Consider the following 25055-nt stretch of genomic DNA (forward strand, 5'->3'; position numbering starts at 1 on the left):
CCTGAGCTTAGGTTGAACAGGCCCATAATGGCGTAACTAATTAATTATGTAATATAAAGCTTTAAGCTTTGAACATTGTCAACTATTTTCTGAAAGCCGCTCTTATTATATCTATTTCGATTTATTAACATTACCCATATATTAAATATAATTACCGGTCAATATAGCTGGTCGGTGAACCACTGCATCTCCAATAGACAACACCTTTACAGCAGTGGCATCAACAGCCTCGACCTCCGCTACTGGTCCCTTTGCACTTCTGACAACATATCTACCAACACGACTCGCAGGAAACGTTAGAAGACCAGTGTCTTCGAGCTGTGCATCAGAAACACGAACTCCAGTAGGAGATATTACGTCTACGTCTGAAAGGCTCTCGTCGATCTCCACTGTTGCAATTCCACCTAGAAATTCAGTATTATTGATGAGTTTTTCAAGACACGTTTCATCATCATAATCATATTGATAATCAGTAAAATCAAAAATATCATAAGAAACTTACCAATTTGTACATAAGTGTGTGGTTCGTTGACGCGGCAAATGAATGGACTACCAGGAACTGCTTGTTCATTGAACGTGACTGACACTCGATGAGGCTCTCGAGAAACTGGCACAAAAGTCACATCGTACAGACCACGGGCCACAGCCACTACCTGTAAATGTTGTACGTTTTATTAATTTCGATCCTTTTGTGTTTGGAAATAGTGGATGTTTTCGGCTAAAGAAGAGCAGAAAATTCTCATATTAATGGCGAGGTTTTTAATATATAGAAAAATTTAAAGATGATCGGAGATACAATGAAAATATGATAGGGCTCTTTTAGGAACATGAATAACACCATTAGGTTGGCGGTAATGAGATATTAAAATTTTAAATATTTTCTTCTTCAAATAGCAACAAAAAATTATTTTCATACACACCTCAGCCTTTACTGTTGTAGTGGGTGTAGATACAACCAGTTCCAGTGTTCCTTCACCCGCGCCTGCTGCATCCACACTGAATGTCACTGGCTTACCAACTTCTACACCTCTCTCTTCTTCCACACCTTCATCCAAACTCAGCCCTTCTAATGTACCCTCCAGTTCTGAAATCAAATAATTAAATTTATCAGTACCTGTCTGAACTATTTGTTCCTCATGCTTTTGTTTAGTGGGAATCGATTGAGAGAATTTAATAGAAAATTGCCATTGTATGTATGACATCCAACAAAGTTTCTTGTTTAGAATCTGTGCGTTCGCACGTCTTTAATCAAGGTCAATTGTTGCGTTGCATATTTACAGAAATTCTTATTCATCACCCAGTAACATCGATGTTCGATAGGTCTGGGGAGTGAATGTGAAATGGCAGAGAAGCGGAAAAGGCATTTATTTTCCGTAAACCACTTAGATTTATGTGATTAGAATAAATACAAATAGAGATACAAAATATCTTAGTTCTTTTTATGGCCATTGTTCGTGCTATAAGTTGGAACTCACCTCCAGGTCCAAGGCCGGTGACTCTGACGCGGCGTACATCATACACGTTGCATGTGAATGGAGAGCCTGGCACGTGTCGTCCCGCGCACGTCACTTGCACACTGTGACGTCCGACAGCCTCCGGAGTGTAAGTTGCTGTATAGCGACCATCACCTAATGGTGTCACACGGGTTCGTACGTTGGTCCCACCCGGACCGGTCACGTAAATAGTGGGCTCAGCTGCTGTTTAAAAAAAAAAACGTTCCATAAAAGAAACAGCCTTAAGTTACCTGATGTTAAATGGTTACCGGATACCATAGATGTCACAAAGCATATACTGCCATATATCGACTTGAGGTCTATGTTACCACAATTGATTTATTTGTTAATTAAAACATTTTTGCCGGTTTCATTTTATTTTGTTACACGGTTTGATCTAATTACACGACTCGATTTTATTAAAATTGTTACAAGTCTTAACTTCACCAAAGAACCGCTAGACGAACGAGATGATGAAAATTATGAATAAATGGTATTTTACATTTTTTAAAAGTAATTTTGAAGTCATTATTTAAGACAAGCCACTGAGCTATTTTGTGAAGTTTATAATACAAAGACATTTTATAAAAAGTCAACGTGTGAATATCACTAATGTTAACGCTTAATTAAAGACACATCTTGTGTTTTGTTTGTCAATAATCAACTGTTTGTGTTTTTCAATAAGCAATCAATTTGTTCATGATATCATCAATGTAAACACTAACTTTGTATTGTTTGTAATTACCGATTCTTTGGTTTTCTTCTTCTAAGTAATCTCTCTCTGTCTCTCTTGCAGGCCGGATAAATCATCACAATTTAATAAAAAAAAATATTTTAAGATTGTATTGATATAATATATTTCGAGACCGGGTTGTACTTAACTGACTTAGGACAATGACTAATTAGTGGTAGGCGTATTTCGAATAGATTTTATTCGATTGTTTAAAAAAGCCTGCATTACCACCTTTTGGATATGTAATTCAATTAGTAAAAAATATAAATATCTCAATCATCATTTAGAAAACCGTGATTGTTACATACCGACATATTAAGCTATACTTCTTTATCGTCATTGAATTATTTGACAATTCAAGTTTCCCAAAACTTATAGATATAATTTTATAGGTATAATAGGATATAATTTCATTTTAACATAAAAATAGCCTTGAATCTTGATAAACAATCTGCATAATGGAATCAATTACGTGCTACAATAGCGCAACCGCTTTTCAATTTGCTAAAAATACACTGTGATTCGTTTTACCAAACTATCTGGTCGCTTTACTAAAAACCAGTCAATGAATTTTAATTGGGGACCTTCATTATCATCTGAAGTCGATGAAAAAGACTTGTGATAAACTGTCACATTGTACTCACTCTGGAAGCCGGTTGAAAAAGATTTGTGCTAAACTGTCACATTGTACTCACTCTGGAAACCGGTGAGGTGTATGTCGGCGGGGTCCCCGCGCGGCGCCGACACTAAGCCGGCACCGGAGGCGCGCGCGTCCGGCGCCGCGGTCGGTGCGGACACGGCACACGTGAACGGCGAGCCCGGAACCGCGTGACCGTTGAACCGGACCGACAGCGTGTGCGGCGCCGCTTCTACCGGCTTGAAGTTCACCTACCAAACAAACACATCATCTATACTAATATATAAAACTACAATGGTTTTTACGGATGTTCCGCTATAACTACTGAACCATGTATCCGATTGACTTGAAACTTGGTATCCATGTAGAAAATACATGTACTTAATGGATAGGCTAATATTTATATGAGTGTTGGACTCCCTAATAATAATGACAATAAATAATAATGTTAATTTTAAATGCGCGGTGAAGCGGGCGAGTACGGCTAGTACTATATATATAGACAACCAATTCTGAACTACCGAAAGCACATATTATATGCTCTGCTTGTTCTCTCGTATTACGTTATGTGTACAACGGACGAAAAGATGCTCTTTGCTTGCTGTATTAGGTCTCGATTTACCACCGATTCTATGAAGCTAATCTCTTGGTATTTATCCACGAAAACTATCCTAGATAACCCATAGTGTGCTGAATAACTTAAGATTAATTAATATGCGACGAGAGTCGACATTTCACGCTAATATAGAGAGAATATACTTCAGATTCATTTGTACAATAGGCGATCTTATCGCTAAAAGTGATCTCTTCCAGGCAACTGTTTAATTTACAGAAATACCGGAAAAAGATAAAGATACAGCAGGTATGTTGCGGTGTACTATTAACAGTATATTATTAAAGAAAATAGATAATTATGTACATACGATAAATTGTGGTGGAAAATCGGTAAATCCGAAAGACTTTGTCTTGCTGAAGGTTAATGTAAAATTTAGTTATAATAACCTTAGCAAAATTAATATTTATTCTTATTGGAAAGCAGTATTTTTAATTTACAAATTACGACCACTTTACCTTGAATCTCGCATTTCCTTCACTCTGCACATAATTAGGCACGTTTCGACCGTTAACGGCTACGATAATTTCTAAGTTGCCGGCACCTGTGACAGAACGAATCATAAAAAAAATGTGATCAATGCTGTTATTTTTAAAACATTGTTACAATAAGAATGTAGCGTCGTCTCTTATCTATCTATACGTGAAGCAAAAAATGTGTACCCTTTTTTATGAAAATAGCGCGGACGGAACAGTATAAAATTTCCCAAACTTACAGAGAATATAGAGAAAGGCAGAATACAATTTTTTTTTAACTATGCATAAAAAATATTTAAATATGAGAAAAAAAACATTACCCATACTATCATCTATTTGACACACAGACGCATATATACTCATTTGTTTATTTTTAAAGTCTGTGGTCAAATTGAGAATAGATTAATATTATGTGTCTATAGCGTAGTCTTGGGAAAATCTGTGATTATAGAAGTAAAGTCTTTGACAATAGAACCATAATAATGTTCAAACTTTTAATTTCAATTAATTATAGTCGAATTTTGACTACCTGCGACCACTAGTTGGAATTAAAAAGCTTTGTCGACCGTATTATTGGTACAAGTTTTTTTTAACTGCCTTTGTAGGCAGACGAGCATACGGCCCGTCTAATGGAAAAAGGTCATAGACCTCAGCAGCCAAGCCGCTGCCTAATTAAATCAGCGTACCAGCATGTGATGCGTTGATGGTGAAGGATACAGGTCTTCCGACGACACCCGGCGAGATGTCAGTGACGCTGACCCGCGCGGCGCTGTACGCCTTCACCAAGAACGGACTACCCTCCACGTGACCGCCCGAAGCGCCGGCGCGAACCTAGTCATAAAAACAAGGTATATTTATTAATAGGGTAGAAAAGCTAACACAACCAGTCTTAACTGCTTATCGGAAACCAAAGTGTTTGCTATTAATATTGATGAAATGACATATTGAGGAAAAATGGTTGTAGTAAGAACATTTCAAGCTCGTTGGAGACGATGATGGTACGGAGCACATCACATCTTACAACCGTAGTAGTAACGCCCCTGGTCACCACGCGACGTAAGTAAGGTTTGATGATGGAAACAAGGAAACAGTATACGCAACTTCTGATTCTATTAAGGGCCAGACAGATTGTCATGTTAGCGCGTAGAACAAAAACCCTAACTCACAATTGATGAGCACTACATAATATTCCTACAAATGAATGAGATGAAGATACTTTGTAAAAAAATCTAACTGAATTGAAAATACCTCAATACTGTGATCTCCTACATCAACAGGCACAAATGAGATGGTGTACCGTTTGCTCGCCTCATTTTCACCTACGGTTTCTTCAGCAGATACCTGGAAGAAATAGTTGGTTATTAACGAGGTCCAGCAACGATTTCCTATCGAAAAAGAAATGAAATACTCCCATTGTTAAGACTACCCCGTACATCTATTAAAGGTGTACTACCAGAAACCTTTCTTGAAGTCTCAAACAGTGCAGCGACAGTAGCCGTAGCAGCAGAATCAGAGCAGAAGCGAACAAGACCTACCTACGTGAGCTTGCAACACCATTAAAAACTTCTGTCAGTTAGAATAAATTCCTAATCTTCTTGTTCTCTTATTGCAAAGACATAAGACATAACCAGACATGATCGGCACAAAATGTTGCATACTGTCACGGTTGCCTCTGCACTTGTCTGGAAAGCTCTCTGAGCGTGATGAAAGGCTCGGCTTTCGTACAGCTTCGTAAGCTTATGTTTTCTTCTATTGTTGGAGTTAGAGAGACAGAGAGATGAGTAGGACATAAAATGGCATTTTGCACAATTATATGAATCTTGATTATTTGAAACTCACTTGCACAGTGACGGGTCTTCTGGCGGGGCCAAGCACCTCGACGTGCGGTGACGTAGGCGAGTCGACGCTGAACGTATACGCGTCACCAACCGACACCTTCTCCGGAGGCTCGCCCGATCCTGCACCGATCACGCGCGCTGGCGCCGACACGTGACACACGAATGGACTGCCTGGTATAGCATACATGTCGCAGGTCAAAATCCAGTCAATGTAATGTAGCAACATAACACCGATATTTGTTTTTACTAAAAGTTCACTATTTCAATCAATATGCCCTGAACTTGATTGCTTTTCTCAATAACTTTTTTAATATAACCAATATCAAGCAATTGCAAGGTCTTGCCTGTTGCTCGTCTGACCAATTGTATACTCTGTAGATTTACATGTCGGAGAAGCCACAATTATTAACACCATCGTCAGACGTTTTAGGGGCGTATACGGTGATCGAGCTAAGAGAAATATTGAGTACACCAATCACGTTTGTTGTCTTAGAACAATTTAGAAATCTTCTCTTGACGTTAGCGAACGAAAACGAATGACAGTTCTTAGGACGGAGGCACCGCTCTTCAAGATGGCTGGTTGGTAAGTGCGATGGCGTCTACGCGCCTCCATCCACTAGGCTCTGTCGTAGCATGAAGTTAGCCGAGTTCCGACGATACCGCAATCGTGCTGCCGTCTCTCGGGAATCGTGCTGCGTTTGCTGCGTACCAAACTAATGACCGTCTCCGAAATATAAAAAAATATCTTACCAGGCACGTGATCGCCGTTGAAACGCAGCTCAACGGTGTGAGGCCTCGGATCACGCGGCGTGAAGCTGATGGCGTATGTGTGAGCTCCTTGCGCAGCCGCTGCAGTCGGTACCCGTCCACCATTCACTGTCACCTCTAAATTCCCAGGACCAGCGGCCATTGTCTCCACTGATGAATAAGCAGCATTAATAATTATTGTATTATACTCATCGAAAATTAGCAAATGATCAAACAACTAGATTTTCATACGAACCTAAAAAAGTGACAGGTTTACCGACAGTACCGTGCGCGACATCTTTGACTCTTATAGCTGATACGTCGTATACCTGGAATGTGAAATATTATTGTTATATAACTATATTATTATTGCTTATTCTATTTGTTCCTCCAATATTATTGTTGCTTGTTCTATTTTTTCCTTAGGTATGATGATAATTTTAAATGAAATAGAATATTTTTCGAATCGAATTTTACTGGTGGTAGGACCTCTAGTGAGTTCGCGCGTGTAAGTACCACCACCCTGCCTATTTCTGCCGTGAAGCAGTAATGCATTTCGGTTTGAAGGGTGATAGAACTTATATCTCAAGGTGGGTGGCGCATTTACGTTGTGGATGTCTATGGGCTCCAGTAACCACTTAACACCAGGTGGGCTGTGAGCTCGTCCAACCCATCAAACCAATAAAAAATAAAAAAATCTCTGTTATAACTTAGTTTTTAAAACACACAATTTAAACTTTGAAAGAAATATATCGGTCAATTATATTCAAATGTATTTTTCTGGTTGCAATGTGTTTTCATTACTAGAGGTTGACGTCCACGGGCATCAGTCTATTTTCGGGAGTCTTTCGTATACTTCGAACTACTACGTATCGAATACTTTGGGAAATCATATAACTTTTTTTTTCCACATTTACGGTGTATTACTTAGTGCTTTTTTTATTGCTTAGATGGGTGGACGAGCTCACAGCCCACCTAGTATTAAGTGTTTACTGGAGCCCATAGACATCTACAACGTAAATGCGCCTCCCACCTTGAGATATAAGTTCTAAGATCTCAGTATAGTCATAACGGGTGCCCTTAGTCTTATTGAAACACATATAAAGTATTATATATATGGGTAATGTATACCTTTAGATGGAAGGGACTGGCCGGAATGGGCACAGAGTCGATAAGTACGTTGAGTCTGTGTTCCCCGACGGCGCGCGGCACGAACTCTGCTCGGAAGGCGGCAGGACCCGCCGAGGACACCGCCGCCGGCACCGACGCCCCATTAGGACCTGCCCCACGTCCATAGCTCAGCTCACCGCCACGCCCTAACACCCCAACCTAAACTATTTCCCTTTAACTAAAAATTTCCTAACACCCCTTAAATCATTATCCCCGTTCCCATCGAATCCGATGTATCAGTTTCGAATAATAACTAAATATTCTAAGCTATTTATATTACCTCTGACGTCAGCGATTTCCAGAATTACCCCAGTTCGTATTTTGAATATTTAATAATAGCTCTGACGTCATTACATGATGTTAGGAGTTAGGGCGAAGCGGATGAGCTTGTTCGTAAACACTAAATGATTTGTTATGTCTTGTTATTAAGATCCTGAAAAACTTGGACCCAACATTGAAATTTATTACCATACTGCTAAACTCATTGGCCATCGCCAACATTGGAATTTATTACCATACTGCTAAACTAAAATACATATAAACCTAATTCTATATTTATATGAAATAAAAGAGAATACATATATTAGGGTTAATTAAATAAAATGTACGTGGCGTTTGTTAGTTTGCAAAGCATGAATATAGACCTAATTCTACGTTGTCTACTTCATTTTATCGTAATTCCACTATCATGATTCTACGGTAGTTAATTTCTATTCTCTTTATTCTGTATCCAATTTTTTTATGGACCATTTTCTCATTTAAACCGCCCTGCAAATAACGAGAAACATTCACATGTAGCTACACATTTATGTTTTACCTATGCTAATTCATATGTAATGTGATATTATAATATTTATGTAATCGCATAAAATTTAAAACACGCACTGGATTCATAATTAATTATTGTAATTTGTAAATGTGATTATTATTCAGTGTACGAGTAGCACTCTACCGACCGATATGGCACACTTTCTTGTCGCTCTAATTAACTCATGTTCCATCCAAACACCAATACACGCTATTGCCCCGCCCCTGGCATTGCTGAAGTCCATGGGCGACGGTACCACTCACCATCAGGTGGGCCGTATGCTCGTCTGCCTACGCGGGCAATAAAAAATTAAAATATTTACTTTCAAACGTGAGGCTAAAGTCGCTATGGTATTGGAGTGACGGTTAATATGTCCTAAAGACACGAACGCACGACGCTAGAAATATTCTTCCACTAGCATCCAGATAAGACCGCTGAAATTGTATTGTTGTCGAAGTTAAATATGCATTGGTGGGTGTTACCTTCCACATTGACTTCGATCTGGTCGAGCGTGGCGGTGGCGTGGTGCAGCGTGAGCGCGGCGGGGTGGTGCAGCCGTGCGGGGCCCGGGACAGACACACGGGCCGCCCCCCCTGCCCCTTCCGACACCGGCAACACTAGCGGACATCCCGGTACTCGCATCTACAGGAAAATAACGATACACTACATTAGAGTATAGTATAGAGTATAGACGTATAGTAGAGTAGAGTAGAGTACATAACAGTAGAGTATTATAGTAGGCAAGGAAAGTGACCACGCGGCCGATCACCTAGTGGCTGATGTGACCAAATAAGCAACCTAACTGGGCTGCCAGTCACAATCGCTTTACGAAAAGCCGAGGACCGGATGAGTTGGAAACAGCTCACGAGACAGGCCACGGTCAAGTTTCAGGGACACGACCTTCAATAATGAATATAGCGACGAAGAAGATAGCAGAATAGTCTCGTAGAATACGGTCGATTTAAAAAAGGTAGGATGTAGTGTATCTATTGTATGAGTGTCTCACACCAATCGAGACGTAATATACTTAGCATTATATAGTTTATTGTTTTCCACAACCAAATCTTCAATATTAAAAAAGTTGTTTTAAAAATGTAGATGTAAATTTTTTACAATCTCGGAGAATGGAGTTGCGCTTTTATCGCTTTAACTATTAAGCTTTAAAAAAACTTTAAGCTTTAAGATAACAGAAAACTGTTATCTGTTTGACTATCGAAGTTTTACATTATACGTATAGTTTACGCCACTACATAGTATAAAACAAAGTCGCTTTCTCTGTCCCTATGTATGCTTAAATCTCTAAAACTACGCAACGGATTTTGATGCGGTTTTTTTTAATAGATAAAGTGATTGAAGAGGAAGGTTTATATGTATAATAGCATCCATTAAATAGTGGAGAAATCAATAATAAATTACAGTTTCCGAAGCGAAGCGAGGGCGGGTCGCTAGTTTTTTATATAATATAATAGGTTTAGGCCACGCTACAGTAATATGTAACTTAATATGTATTATATATATTATATATAATTGATCAATAACTAAAATCAGAGTATCAGGTTTACCTTATTGAAAGAAACATTGACAATGTGGTCGCACACTTCAGTCGGAGTGAAAGACACGGTGAAGCGTGCATTTCCCTGAAAAGGAGTAAGTATTTATATAATATTGGATAATAGGCTAGATTAATTACCAGTATCACAACAGTCTTCGTGCAAAAAATACATCGAAAAAGTTTCTGTCCATTTGTAAACAGATGGATCCTTGGATCAGAGAATCAGAATGAGAATATGACTTGACTTAATTTGTATATTACTATCAAAAAGAGTTAAGTAACACTTTAAATTATTTTTGTACTTACTAACTTAGGAACTATTAAAATTGCATTAGATGTGCATTGTTATTTATGACGTCACCATAATTAAAGTGTATCCACAGATATTGAGGGAGAACGATACGAAATAACTCCGACAACGAATCCATAATTTTGTCAAATTTATAAATTATCATAATAACTTCCGCGTCATTACGCTTTCTACAGAATTAGAGATACGTTACTCCAGCTTGATTATATAAAAGTTGTGAATTGTTTATATAATATGTTTTTTTTTATCTAAGATGGGTGGGCGAGCTCACTGCCCACCTGGTGTTAAGTGTTTACTAGAGCCCATAGACATTTACAACGTAAATGCGCCACCCACTTTGAGATATAAGTTCTAAGATCTCAATATAGTTACAACGGCTGCCCTAACCTTCAAACCCAAATGCGTTACTGCTTCCCGGCAGAAATAGGCTGGGTAGTGGTACCTACCCGCACGGACTCACACGAGGTCCTACCACCAGTAAATCTATGTATATGTAATTTTGTTTACTCACTTGTGGATGTACTTGCGTGGGAATGTTGAGTCCCCTTGCGGAAACAGTGATTTCGAGGTTTCCTTCTCCAGCCTGCGCAGCGTCCACAGCCAGTTGAACAGGTACTCCGACGCGGGCTGACGTTGCTCCTGTCACGCTCACCAGCTTCCCATCGTAGGCTTTGCACGTGAATGGTGTTCCCTGATACATAAATAATGACATTTTTGATGCAAATGAACACACGATCAGAGAGAGAGAGAGGGAGAGAGAGAGAGAGTGAGCGAGAGAGATAGAGGGGGAGAGAGAGGGAGAGGGAGAGAGAGAGAGAGAGAGAGAATGCCTACCAAAACAGAATTTAGATTCAAAAACAGTAAAAAAGCAGATAAGTTTGTACAATGAGCGGTCTTATCGCTAAAAGCGATCTATTTTAGACAACCGTGTAATTTACAGAAATTCTGGAAAATATAAAAATATAGCAAGTATGTTGCGGTGTACTATTGGCAATATATTATTATTATTATGAAAATATGTATATACATACGATCAATAAATATACGTTTATATATAACATGAAATATATAACTATTTGATTTATATACCAATATACATACTTACACACTAATATACTTACATATACATAATAAATCAACACTATGATAAATGATAATGATACAAACAAACAACACTAAGCAGATAAATAATGTTCCTGCACCATTCTTTTAAAGCAGTTTGAAGTTGGAATCAAATTATAATGATGAATGATCAATAATGATTCATGAATGATGAATTGATAATCAATAAAGTCTCAATTGAATTTTTACATCGCAGCACTAATTAATAACTTATGTAACTATAGAGCGCTTATACATACGGGTACAGGTTGGTTGTTATAGTGAGCGGTCAATGTATGAGGTCCAACGTTTTTGGGTGTGAAGCTCGCGACGAGCCCAGTGACGGCATCGCCCGTGAGTCGCACGGGAACCTCTCCTCGAGGACCGCGCACCGTAACCGTCAATTCTCCACCCGATGAACCTTCTACTCTTACTGAACATGACGCTACGTCACCGACTGGTATTAATTCTGCGACAAAACGAAATCATAAAACTAAACAAGCTAAAGTAAAATAGCATCGATAATAGTCAGAGCGGAAGTCCGGCAGCTTCACTTAAAACCTAAACCGATCTTCGAAATCAAGTCTCTAAAGAAGAAACAGACTGGGATACAAAATAATTAATCATGTTTTACATGTAAACATCATTATTAAAACGAATAGTTATAGAAGTACTATGTGCTTCAAATTTTACAACACGGGTGACGGTTGCATTTAAACCTCTGATTCATTTTTGTAATTTATGCTAGCTGGCTTAGCTGATCTGCACTATATATAAAGCCAAATTTTTCCACCTTTGACTTCTGAGAGGCCTTGAATTGAAAGTCAGGTAAGGATATTACTAGATAATAGACAGGCGATAGAGCACTAGTGATAACAGAAAACTAGAGGCACAATGTTATCAGATGACCAATTATACTTATCAATTTAAAATCCAAGACAGTATTGCTTTTGTTATTTATCTAGTCAGGTAGAGCTCAAGACTAGCTTGGTGGCTAGCTTATATGTGGTTATCAGGTATGACAGCACGAAATTATCACAATACGGTCTGTTTAAGTTAATATTGTAGTACTAACCAACTTGCGAAGTATCGATGGTTACTCTCTGTGCCGGTGCTACTTGGAAGACGAATGGAGACGATGGAACGGGTTCACCGTTGAACTTGATGTCGACGCGGTGAGGAGACGCCGCCTCTGGTCGCCAGTATACCAAACATTTTCCTCCTCCTACAACCTGTGGTTTATTGTGGAAAACGATGCATTTTCGTTGGTAAGGGGCAAGCGAAAAATCGCCAAACAATGTACTAACCTAACCTAATGTAACCTAATTTGAGTCCGGCTAACGGAAAAGTACCATAATACGATTGCTATTAAACAATAAATCTATATCACAATCAAATACTTTTCTTGAACAATCAAATTACTGGTGGTAGAACCTCTTGTGAGTTCGCGCGGGTAGGTACCACCGCCCTGCTTATTTCTGCCGTGAAGTAGTAATGCGTTTCGGTTTGAAGGGTGGGGCAGCCGTTGTAACTATACTGAGACCTTAGAACTTATCTCAAGGTGGGTGGCGCATTTACGTTGTAGATGTCTATGGGCTCCAGTAACCACTTAACATCAGGTGGGCTGTGAGTTCGTCCACCCATCTAAGCAATAAAAAAAATACTTGAGAGCGGGTGGATCTTATCAATTTATTTTAATGTACTCGAAATAGTCCGAATAAGATTTGAAGGAAATCGAAATTCAGTTAAATAAGTAAATTAATATAAATATATTTTTGGATAGGTCAACGTCAACAGAAATATGATCAAATTATTAAAGAAAAAATAATTTTGAAGTTTTTTGCTCCTCACTCTTTGAGGTCGTTTTGATTTAAAAGCTATTGTATGCAATATTTAAATGTTCCAAAAGGCATATCTATCATGTGATAGGGCGTAATACACACTTGAAATATTGTTGAAGCGCACCCCATATTAGAAGCCAGTTAGTTTATTACGATTAAATCTAATGAAAAATCAACTGGAGACAACATGTTTCGCTTATATATAGTTAAGTATGTATGTATTTCAGTCATAGCTTCACAACAATAAGGGAAAACTCATTTGGATCGTCTTGTAAATTTTACAAAAGCTTTTCACAGAGTTTCAGCGACAACTTCGTTCGTGCACGTACGGATTGCATTACGTATATGTCGTACGTTGAAAAAGGGCTTTCTGCGAAGCTGCCTGGCCGCAATGTTGATGAAATTGGATTTCACCACATCGGTAGTGCTCGGCTACCGGTTTATTGCTCGAGACTTTTTAATGCAAAACTCCGTTCGAAATGCGAAGTGTAATTTAAAGATATTTTTCATTGCACTATTCTTTGACGTAATTACGTGATTCTTTCAATTGCAAAACACTTTTCGTGACGTCAGAACGAAATTGAATTTCTAATAGTATTAATATTTTATGACTTTAAAAATAATAACAATAACATAATGTGAATGCGATAATCAGTGGACAATAAACAATTAAAAAAACTCAAACTAAGCATATTTACTTATTTATAATAAGAGCATGATGTAAGCTTTATATCACGAAACTCGGAAGTAATAATAATTTGTAATAAAATACTGATACATTTGAAAAAAAAAACCGGCATAAAAATAACTTATTACACTTCTGTCCTCTAATTGTTTCTTTGTAAAATGTTACTTTGATAAATCACTCGAAATGTTACGTTACGTAGAAAATAACAACAAAGAAATTACTGTCGTATTTATATTTATGAACATATAATTTAAATAATAAACCTTTAACATATTTTGTTCATTTTGATATCCCATATAAAATCTACAGTAATATAATTTGACTAAAACATTTATCTTCACATTAACATCAAGATATGACACATTCCGCAGTCGAATTTTGTAACCGATACAATTACGATAGAGTTTTAAATAGATATTTATTCCTACTAGAGGTCCCGCAGTAGTCGAAATTCAACAATAATTAATTGGAATTGTAAGTTTGTACACTATTATAGTTATAATTTATACTTCTATAATCACAAAATTTCGCCAAGACTACACTATAAAAATATTACCAAAGGCAAACAATATTTAATCTATTCTCAATTTGACAACAGACGCCAAGAACAAAAGTTTGACAATAAATAGTATGCATGCGTGTGTGCGTCAAATACATGGTATGTAGTGTATGTAATGATTTCTTTATTGATTTAATGTATCTTTTATGCATTATTTTAAAAAAATATTAGCATTGTGCACTTCTTCTCTATATTCTCTATAAGTGTGGAAAATTTCATACTCCTCCGTCGGCGCAATTTTCGTAAAAAGGGATACAAAGTTTTTGCTTCACGTATATAGATATCACAGTCGCACGTCAAACGTGGCATGACGAATACTATAGAGAATAGTTATAGGCAACATTGTAAACAAAACACATTATTATCAGTTCTATATAACACAAGAGAAACTGTATCCGTACAAAATTTACGGGAGCACTTCAAACACATTTCGTGACATAGTATCCTCCTCATAACGCTCACAGAAAAGCATCGATAAATTTTACTCTTCTCTTTTATCCATTGTAACGTGATATATGAACAGATTATGATAGTGATATCTCGAAATCCTATTTGTATTATTTTTTTCCGCTGACTGCTGTTACGAAAAAAAAAAGATGACGTGTAGTGAGGGAATGATCTGAATCTCACCTGTACGTGGTTTGGGACTTCCCCTTCGTTAATGGAAATTTCCAACTGTCCCTCTCCGGCCGCGCTCGCGTCCACTGAAATTTAAACTGTAGTTACCTATTTGTTTGTACTTATTATAGTTTCATTCTCGTACTTATTGATGGTAATACTTTTCCATCGAGTCACTCCTGAAACTCGTACATCGTTGAAATTCCTTTTTGCTATTTTTTTTTTATTGCTTATATGGATGGACGAGCTCACAGCCCACCTGGTGTTAAGTGGTTACTGGAGCCCATAGACATCTACAACGTAAATGCGCCACCCACCTCGAGATACAAGTTCTAAGGTCTCAGTATAGTTACAACAGCTGCCCCACCCTTGAAACCGAAACACATAACTGCTTCACGGCGGAAATAGGCGGGGTGGTGGTACCTACCCGTGCGGATTCCCAAGAGGTCCTACCACCAGTGCTATTCCCGTCTGTCTCATTCTGACTTTTGGTTAATTATTTCGTCGCCAATCATGTTTGAAAATAACTTCGAAGGCCCGAAAGGGGATGGCCCATTTTCGGCCCAAAGCGGACAATAGATTATAGAAAAAATACTTAGTGCATTAATTTTGTCATAAATAAATATGCATTTACTTTCTTGCAAATAAGCGCCACTATAGTTTACAATAAGTAGTTTAAAAAAAGTAACTCTATTGAAAAAACAAGGATTTTTATTTTTGCGGGAAAAATATTGCCAGCTTCAAATCCTTTTACGTATGAAGTAAATATTTTGAGTATATAAATAAAACATATAAATAAATCATTTTAAGTATTATCATTAATCAAACGATTTTAATGGATTTTATGCACATAAAATAACATCGAAGACATACCCATTGGACTTTAACTTGTAACTATACTTGAGACCTTAGAACTTATATCTCAAGGTGGGTGGCGCATTTACGTTGTAGATGTATGTGGGCTCGAGTAACCACTTAGCAACACCAGGGTGGCTGTGAGCTCGCCCACCCATCTAAGCAATAAAAAAAACTTTACTAGTATTGTTATTTAAATATGTACAACTAAAACAAAAACATAAAAAATAATGTGTACTCGTAAAAAAAGATTAAGATATAAATCAATTATCGGTTATTTAAAAAAATAATCGATATATGAATTTCATGTAATTATTTTTCTTTATACTGACAACACTGAATTTAATCTGACTGACTGACACTTCGCTTGCTGCTTGTGGTGTTGTGCTTGCGTACAAAATGGATGTGTTTTGATTTTTCTTCGATTTATTTTACTTTTATCAATAACGTTTCATATTACGACTAAAAAACATTGTGTGAATTGTGGTTTTACCCTGACCGAGATTTAAAACCGTGTATATGCTCTCCTTTGCTATTTTTAGATGATACTAATTGTGTATGAAGATGAAGAAAATATAGATATTTAAAGAATTAAGTGTGTTTTTATACCCTATTGGATAAAAATAAATTAGGAACATCTTAAACATTAAGAAAAGAAAAGTTCTTGAAGTATCTCACAATCCGACACTTATTTATATAGAAAATTAACCTCAAAACGAGTTTTTATTTTTATTATATTTTTTATAATAGTGGCGTCAATTTCAATATATTTTTTAGATATCCAATACATTTAAGAATTTGAATCAGTACATTTTTATAGTAATATTTGATGTCCATCTTGGGCCTAGCACACTATGGAGAGTGGGCAATCCCCTTTAACGATACGATGGTTGTCCCATTTTTCAAACGAGAACACATGACTGGTTCAAAGTAAAAATAGATAATTTAGTAATTACGATTTTTTAAACACATTACAATATAAGGCTTTCATATTTTAGTACTCGATGATATTCCATCATCGTGGACGTCGTGAGTGGAAGAATTACATATGTATTTAATTATTTATTTATTTATTTATTCTAAAAATGGTATTTGTCTCCTCACATAGTGGCACGAGTCGAAACCATTACACAAAAGATTTACCAACCAATTAATACCAATTAAGGTTAAGAATACTCATCATCATTATCCTGCCCTTCTCCCAGTCACCTGGGGTCGACGCAGCATGTTTTCTCCTTCCACACTCTTCTATCATATACCATTTCTTCGCTCACTCCCCTCTTACCCATATCGTCTTTCACACAATCTATCCATATCTTCTTAGGTGTACCTCTTCCTCTATATCCTTCCACATTCATAGTTAACACTCTCTTACCAAACTCATTTTCATTTCGTCTCATCAGATGTCTATACCATCCCAAACGCGCACTCCTCAGCTTCTCTGTCACAGGTGCCACTTTCAGACTTCCTCTTACATATTCATTCATAGGTTAAGAATACTATGAATTATAATAATAAAAATCATTTCATCATCAATCAATCATCGTCATCGTGTACTATGGAATACTTACCAGAAACTCATAGGGATATCAGAGCAAATGCCAATTCCCACACTGAGAAATGAGGTTAATGTCACACTTATATCTGAATAACCTGCCATTAAAAACTTAATAACATCATCGTGTTTTGTAACAGAAATAGACAGTGCAATGGTACTCACAGCTCTAACACTACTACTGACTAATCATTGGTGATTTAATATTTTTGAATTATTTATTAAATTTTAAGATACGTTCTAAGTTTTTTTTTTTCAAATTGTACAACTCAGAGATTGACTAACGTGTTCAAATCAACAGGTCTTGAAAACATTATTAAGCACTTTGTAAAGCATCCAATACTTTACCTTGAGGTTATCGAACCCAACCATAGCTTTGTTAAGGAAAGTATTCGGAATCTGACCTTTAAACTGACATTGTTGTCCGACGACGGCGTTGCCCAAGTCTGTGACCTTAATCAGACTCGCGTCATACACCTTCGCCACCAGCGGTCCGCCGGCCAGCTTATCATCTGCTATCGATACCTGGACATAGGAAGTACATTTATTCAAATAAAATGTTAGTTATGCAGTTACAAAAAAAAGTGTTCGAAATTTAAGAAAATAATCTACGTACATAGTCGAAGCTGATTAAATATCTGGATAAAATTTTAAATTAAGAAAAAATTCAGACACACGCGTAGCTTTCAAATGAAAAGATAATCATCAAAATCGGTTGACCTAGAAAAAAATCCGAGGTAACACATAAAACATTACAGTCGAATTGAGAATTTCCTAATTTTTTCAATCGGTTGAAAATACTAATTTGTTTTTGCATTATTCTCTGATCGATATGCTTTAACACCAGTTCTTAGCGCATATTACGGAAAATTTTAGAACAAACCTTTAATAATTTTACGGTCATAATGCTGACGTTGCTTGTCTTTTTATGGTTCAACGAATCTACGGTTTCACTACTTAATTTCATTTTTGTTTCTTACACGCTATAAAATGAACGAATCGAAATGCTTCTTGCCTCATTATCATCGAATTCATGGAAAGCTGCCGTATTTTATTATTTTCGTAGCTGTGTATATGATTCACACCAATTATTACCAAAATTTTGCCAATTCTTAAATCAAGAACCTTATGTGTTAGAAGTAAGTGATGATTATTATCGATGACTAGCTGACCCGGCACACTTCGTAGTGCCTCAATCGACAAATAAAAGACCTAAGCTTTTGTGTAAAATAAACTTAAAACAAACAAAAGGAATCCGTCCGACGGGGGACACATCAAAGGAAAAACAAAATTGCTATTTTTATTTAATTCCGAGCATTTTCATATTTATCTACCTTTTAAACCTTCTCTGGACTTCCACAATTAATTCAAGACCAAAATTAGCCAAATCGGTCCAAACCTTCTCGAGTTTTAGCGAGACTAACGAACAGCAATTCATTTATATATATAACTAGCGACCCGCCCTCGCTTCGCTTCGGAAACATTAAAACACACATGAAACCAAAAAAATAAATAAAAAAAAGTAGCCTATGTTCATCAGGGACAATGTCGGCTTCTAATGGAAAAAGAATTTTTCAAATCGGTCCAGTAGTTTCGGAGCATATTCGAAACAAACAAACAAACAAATTTTTCCTCTTTATAATATTAGTATAGACTAGTCAGGTCATAAGTATTGTCACACAGTAAAAACTTTTCTTTTAGAATGCTGGCCACAAAAAAGTTTATTGAATTCGAATTTCGAATTGTTCATGAAAATAAAAATGTATACTTTTAGAATTTTACTCATTTTTAAATATGGAGTGGACCCTTAAAGAAGACCGTGTTGCAGTTATTGCGTTGCATCGTTGCGGTTACGCGCCAATTAAAATTTTTAACATACTGAAAATTTTGAATATAACCAAAAGATTCGTTTATCGTACCATCAAACGATACAATGAAGACTCTAGTGTAGATGACTGGTCAAGAAGTGGTCGCCCTCGGTCTGTTAGGACTCCAGCAGTGATAAAAGCTGTGAAGGCGCGAATTCAAATAAATCCCAAACGTAAGCAGAAACTGTTGGCCCTTCAGATGGGGTTAAGCAGAACCACGGTGAAAAGGGTGTTAAATGAAGACTTAGGGCTTCGGGCATATCGAACAAAAACAGGACATCGTTTGAATGCTCGTCTAATGGACCTGAGACTGAAGAGATGCCGCGCTTTGTTGAAGCGGTACGCGGGAAAAAAATATCGGGAAATTCTTTTTTCGGATGAAAAAATTTTTACCGCAGAAGAGAGCTACAACAAACGAAATGATAAGGTGTACACACACAGTAGTGAAGAAGCGAGCAACCGTATTCCGCGTGTTCAACGAGGTCATTTTCCATCCTCGCTCATGGTATGGTTGGGAGTTTCTTATTGGGGCTTAACAGAGGTAAATTTTTGTGAGAAAGGTGTAAAAACGAATGCAGTTGTGTATCAAAATACAGTCCTGACGAACCTTGTGGAACCTGTTTCTCATACCATGTTCAATAACAGGCACTGGGTATTCCAACAAGATTCGGCGCCAGCTCATAGAGCGAAGAGCACACAAGACTGGCTGGCGGCGCGTGAAATCAACTTCATCCGGCACGAAGACTGGCCCTCCTCCAGTTCAGATTTAAATCCGTTAGATTACAAGATATGGCAACACTTGGAGGAAAAGGCGTGCTCAAAGCCTCATCCCAATTTGGAGTCACTCAAGACATCCTTGATTAAGGCAGCCGCCGATATTGACATGGACCTCGTTCGTGCTGCGATAGTCGACTGGCCGCGCAGATTGAAGGCCTGTATTCAAAATCACGGAGGTCATTTTGAATAAACTTTAGTGTCACAAGAATCTATGTTTTGTTAAGTTCATTTTGGTATATGAATGGTTACATAATGAATAAACTTGTTTCAATTATTTTACATTAAACATGTGACAGAATTTATGACCTGACTAGGTATAGATTTGCTTACGTATAAAAAAAATTAGGGAAATCTTCGAAAGAAAGCGTTACAACCATGTATATAAATATATTCATATGTATGTGTAAGAACTTTTAAACATTAATGTGGAATGCAATAAAAATATCAATGACCTTTACAGTTTAAGGTCAAAGTTCTTGGTTGAATCGACATTTATACGAGTAAGGTGAAGAGCTCATATTTATAATTATAGCATATTGAGTCTGAGCTTTGTACATGGTTCACTAGAATGAGACGAATCTATCGAAGTATCGTTGTTTAAATAATGGTAATTGATTCAAAAAAATTTAGATTGGAGTTTGAAGAAGATATTCGACGCTGTAATGTATTTTATTTATTTACTAGCTTATGCCCGCGACTTCGTCCGCGTAGAATAATTCACAAATAATGCTTTATTTTAGAATAGATTTGGTCAGCATAAAAAAGGTTATAGTCAGCCAACCTTAACATATAGATATGTGCTGTCGCGAACTTTTTTTAGATCTTTTAAAGGAAAACAATTCTCTCATACATTATTTTAGCGAAACTTTAATCGTTTCTGCGGCGCACGCAGCGGAAGCTCTCAAAAGGGAAAAAACCCCGATTTTGAAACATTCTTTATTGGTGCTCCGCTTATGTAGCTTATAGCCTTCCTCGATAAATGGGCTATCTGACACTGAAAGAATTTTTCGAATCGAACCAGTAGTTCCCGAGATTAGCGCGTTCAAACAAACAAACTCTTCAGCTTTATAATATTTTATTTATTTATTGCATAGACGGACGAACGAGTTCATAGGTCACCTGGTTTTAGGCGAGTATCGGAGATATTATAATATAAATGCTGCATTTATTTGACGTTTGGTTACATAATATGAAATGAGATAATAACAAACAAGCACAGATCCAAATATAAATAACTAATAAACTAATAACTAACTAATAAACTTTGACTTTACTTACATCGATCAAATGCGTGCCGACCTCTTCAGGAGTGAACTCGATGCGGTACAGACCCGGACGTTCTGCAACATCCAGAACTCGGACGTTCACAGGACGTCTCGACGGAGATGTGACTGTTACTCCGACCTATTAAAAAAAAGACGTGTGCAGTCATGGGACACCGGATAGGAACGAAATACCTTATTATAAACATATTAATTTTAAGTTCTATTCAAGGTAAAATAGAAAATAATACTGGAGGTTTCGTAACAACCCACGGACATTCGGTAACATGCGAACTTATTGTGGTACACTTCATTCACGGTTGTTTGTATAAGAATTAGTGTATTGCGCAAACGAACGTTCTGAGATCGTGGTCAATGAATGATAAAAAAAAAAGTTATTTTTTGTACGTTATTACAAAGTTAAGTCGTACATTGTGTGCATTACTAATAAAAATCTTACGTTACGGACGTTTTTTCCCGGTTAGAATAGCCCTCCGCATCGTCCCATAAGGAACTTCATTCCAAAAAAACAATTAAACGTTCTACATTAAAAAATATTCTGTTATAGATACCGGAAATACAGACGAGCCAAAAACAAATACAACCAGCGGATATCAAATAGATTAAACAAATATACTTCGTACCACAAATCAAAGCCCCAATTGATTAATAACAGGAAAAATGTAATGGATGAGATACGACATCGGTATTTATAACAAGATATATTTTCTTTTGCAACGTTCAAACGGTAGGTTAACCTACTAATTGAAGAGTTTTCAAACACAATTTTTGTTCGGAACAGATTTTAGAATAATAAAACTAAAAAATAATAATTATCCATTCTACTTTACGTCTCGCGTCTTTGGTACTCTCAGCCCAAATAGGTTAATTGCGTTTTGTACTAATAAACCTAATAAACTCCAGTATGTCATAATTGACAAACCTTACTAGCAAACAAAGGAGTACAATATTCAATTTATCAATAATTTAATTATCAGACTGTCACAGTCACCGACAATTTAGTTTTCGTAAAATTCAACGTGTGAATGAAGAGATAATTGAAATAAAGCGAGACATTAAAACTAGATTTCGTAAGTTATTTGTCTATTACAAATACGGAGATGTTAAATTAGAAAAAATCGAATGTTAACGTGAAAATACTTGATATATTATATTTGGTACGTTATTAATTACAATCCAAAAATATATATCTCATGAAAACATGATAGACTAGGACAGGCTACTGAAAACGTTGAAAAAATAATTGACATTATCAAAACAGCAAATTTTCCAAACAGCTGTAGGCCCCTGGCATTGCTAAGGTCCATGGGCGACGGTAACCACTCACCATCAAGTGGGCCGTATGCTCGCCTGCCTTCAAGGGCAAAAAAAATACTTATTCTCTGTATAACTGAAAAACGTAAAAAGTTTTAGTACGGTTTAGTAACGTTAAAACTCACATCATTTTTAGTAAAAGTGGCAGAGCCAGGTGATGTGGATATCTCGAAGACGGCGGGCACTCGTGCGGGGATTAGTCTGGTCGGCTCTCCGCCACCGCCGCCCACCGGCCCCGCCATCACCTCGACCTTCCACGGGGAACCTGAAACAATGACATCATGTCAAACTAAAGCCTTGCGTAAAGGGTCTTGCGTAATAATTGTCATCCTGGTCATTGCCCAAAAGAAATAAGCATCTTCAAACTTATAAATATATTTCTAATTCCTGTAGATAAGTTAATGGGTTTTTACCTAACCGGCTCTAGATAGTTCTGGAAGCCTGTCACAATGTGAAAGTCTCCATCCACCTCGAAACAAAGCTAATAAAAATAAAAAGTTCTTAACTTTCAAGAAATTACTCAATCCGATTTAATATTATTCAAATCAGAAATCACGTAATCGTAAGCTTTTAATTAAATAGTCCGATTGACTCTTCGGGTTAAATTTTTTTGACTCGCATTACTTATTAACAGCCAATTTCATAATCACGTTGATCGGTAACACCTTCTAAAGTGAAATCTTTTATTATAATGAATTGTTATAAAATAATTTATGTTAATAATAATAAATTGCCACTAGTGTGGCTGAGTATCACTCGAGAATGCATCGATCGATTAGGCTGATTTATTTTTGGTTGTATTCGTAAATTTTAGAAAAAAGGTTTACTAACATCTTTAAAAACTTTTTTTGGTAAACGCGCGTGAATTTTCGTTCAATCAGTGATAGGAGATAATGTAAATAGTAAGCGTACCTGTGTTTCACGAGAATACAACAAATACATGGTTTGAAATGGCGGTTGTAAGTTTAGATCTTTAAGTTTTCTAAAAATTATAATGACAATAATATAACTTGAAGTACGTTTACGGGTACTCATATAGTTTACAAACTTATGGTTAAAACTAACCACTAATAATTACCAGCAAGAGCGAAAAGAATTAGAAGACTTGACATTTTGGGGTGGGCCATGTGTATTTTTAAAGAAAGGAGAGAAAAAAAAAGGGAATTCGACAAAAAAGGACATAATTCATAATTCAAATTCAAAGTTTCAAAATTCATCATTCAAAATTCAAAATTCAAAATTCAAAATTCATCATTCAAAGTTCATAATTCAACTTTATTTTTATGTAAGTATGTTACCGCGGATTTCTTTTCTAGGTTATCCGATTTTGATAATTGTTATTTCGTATTTTAATGATTGTGCTTCTTGTTTGATACTAATTAAATTTTATCAAGATCTGACGAGTAGTTTTTTGGTGATCTTTATGATAGTTAATAGTGCATAATTAATTTAATTCGACCACTCTAATTGGTGATTTTTATGAAAGATACTTCAGTGTTCAATATTGTTCTCGTAGAAGTTATTTCCAGCGCTCATAGTACAAAAGAAAATTTAAATTTGGGGCCAGTGAATGTTGAACGTCTATGTCATTGTCAAATCAATTTTATGTTTAGTCGTTTGTGACCATGAGAGGTGTACATTATTCAAAACGTCAGATTAAGTATTGAAGGTAATTCGAATTTATTTAGATACAAAGATAATCATTGAAGAAATTACTTTTAACTTAGATAAATAAAATATGCGACGGTTTGGATATCTCCATTGAAAATTTGTTTTATTTATTTCACTTTAGTCTATGTATATTGTGAAAAGCCGAAAAACTTTTTCCAACTGTTTTTATTTTCAAATTGGTATTTTTATTTAGCTATTGACCTGTTTTAGATCGAAATCATAGCAATTAAATGAATACAAATTACTTTTACGAAGTCATCGTACCACATAACTAAATCACTTTTTTTTGGAACTGTTGTTGAATTATGTATAAAGTTAAATTATGTTAAAGTTAAGCCCACCGACGAGTTTTCACAAACATATTTTCGCACTTTTAAAACGGGTTTAAAATTGAAACCGCTTAGAGACGTCTACAAAGACAGTTATAAAAATCACACAAACGGGTACTTTACCGTGCCAACAAAGAAAAGTAAACGTTGTGTTTTTTTTAAATTCACTGACTGGTCTCTAGCAGAAAATTTTACTTTCTTAAATAAACGAATAAAATA

At 36.4% G+C, this 25055-nt stretch overlaps 1 protein-coding gene across 2 annotated transcripts in view; it reads right to left on the reverse strand.

The window, feature by feature from the left end:
• The window catches only part of jbug (filamin-type immunoglobulin domains fbug), a 115641-nt gene that overhangs the window by 12374 nt on the left and 78212 nt on the right, over positions 1-25055 (reverse strand). Inside the window, exons 21-41 of one of the 2 annotated variants that reach the window (XM_089732982.1) lie at positions 22962-23101; positions 21518-21643; positions 17999-18119; positions 15197-15270; positions 12554-12710; positions 11739-11947; positions 10889-11068; positions 10078-10152; positions 8998-9157; positions 7669-7817; positions 6794-6866; positions 6541-6708; positions 5792-5961; positions 5201-5293; positions 4639-4783; positions 3935-4020; positions 2922-3114; positions 1476-1694; positions 921-1084; positions 503-653; positions 156-404 (exon numbers count right to left, since the gene is read on the reverse strand). In XM_089732982.1, the coding sequence (XP_089589108.1) occupies positions 156-404; positions 503-653; positions 921-1084; positions 1476-1694; positions 2922-3114; positions 3935-4020; positions 4639-4783; positions 5201-5293; positions 5792-5961; positions 6541-6708; positions 6794-6866; positions 7669-7817; positions 8998-9157; positions 10078-10152; positions 10889-11068; positions 11739-11947; positions 12554-12710; positions 15197-15270; positions 17999-18119; positions 21518-21643; positions 22962-23101 (3102 nt within the window). Of the gene's footprint in view, positions 1-155; positions 405-502; positions 654-920; positions 1085-1475; positions 1698-2921; positions 3115-3934; positions 4021-4638; positions 4784-5200; positions 5294-5791; positions 5962-6540; positions 6709-6793; positions 6867-7668; positions 7818-8997; positions 9158-10077; positions 10153-10888; positions 11069-11738; positions 11948-12553; positions 12711-15196; positions 15271-17998; positions 18120-21517; positions 21644-22961; positions 23102-25055 lie in introns of both variants that reach the window. The other variant, XM_089732981.1, reaches the window with a different exon arrangement.

This window comes from Bombyx mandarina, chromosome 15 (assembly GCF_030267445.1).
Source record: "Bombyx mandarina strain Sakado chromosome 15, ASM3026744v2".
Lineage (NCBI taxonomy): Eukaryota > Metazoa > Arthropoda > Insecta > Lepidoptera > Bombycidae > Bombyx > Bombyx mandarina.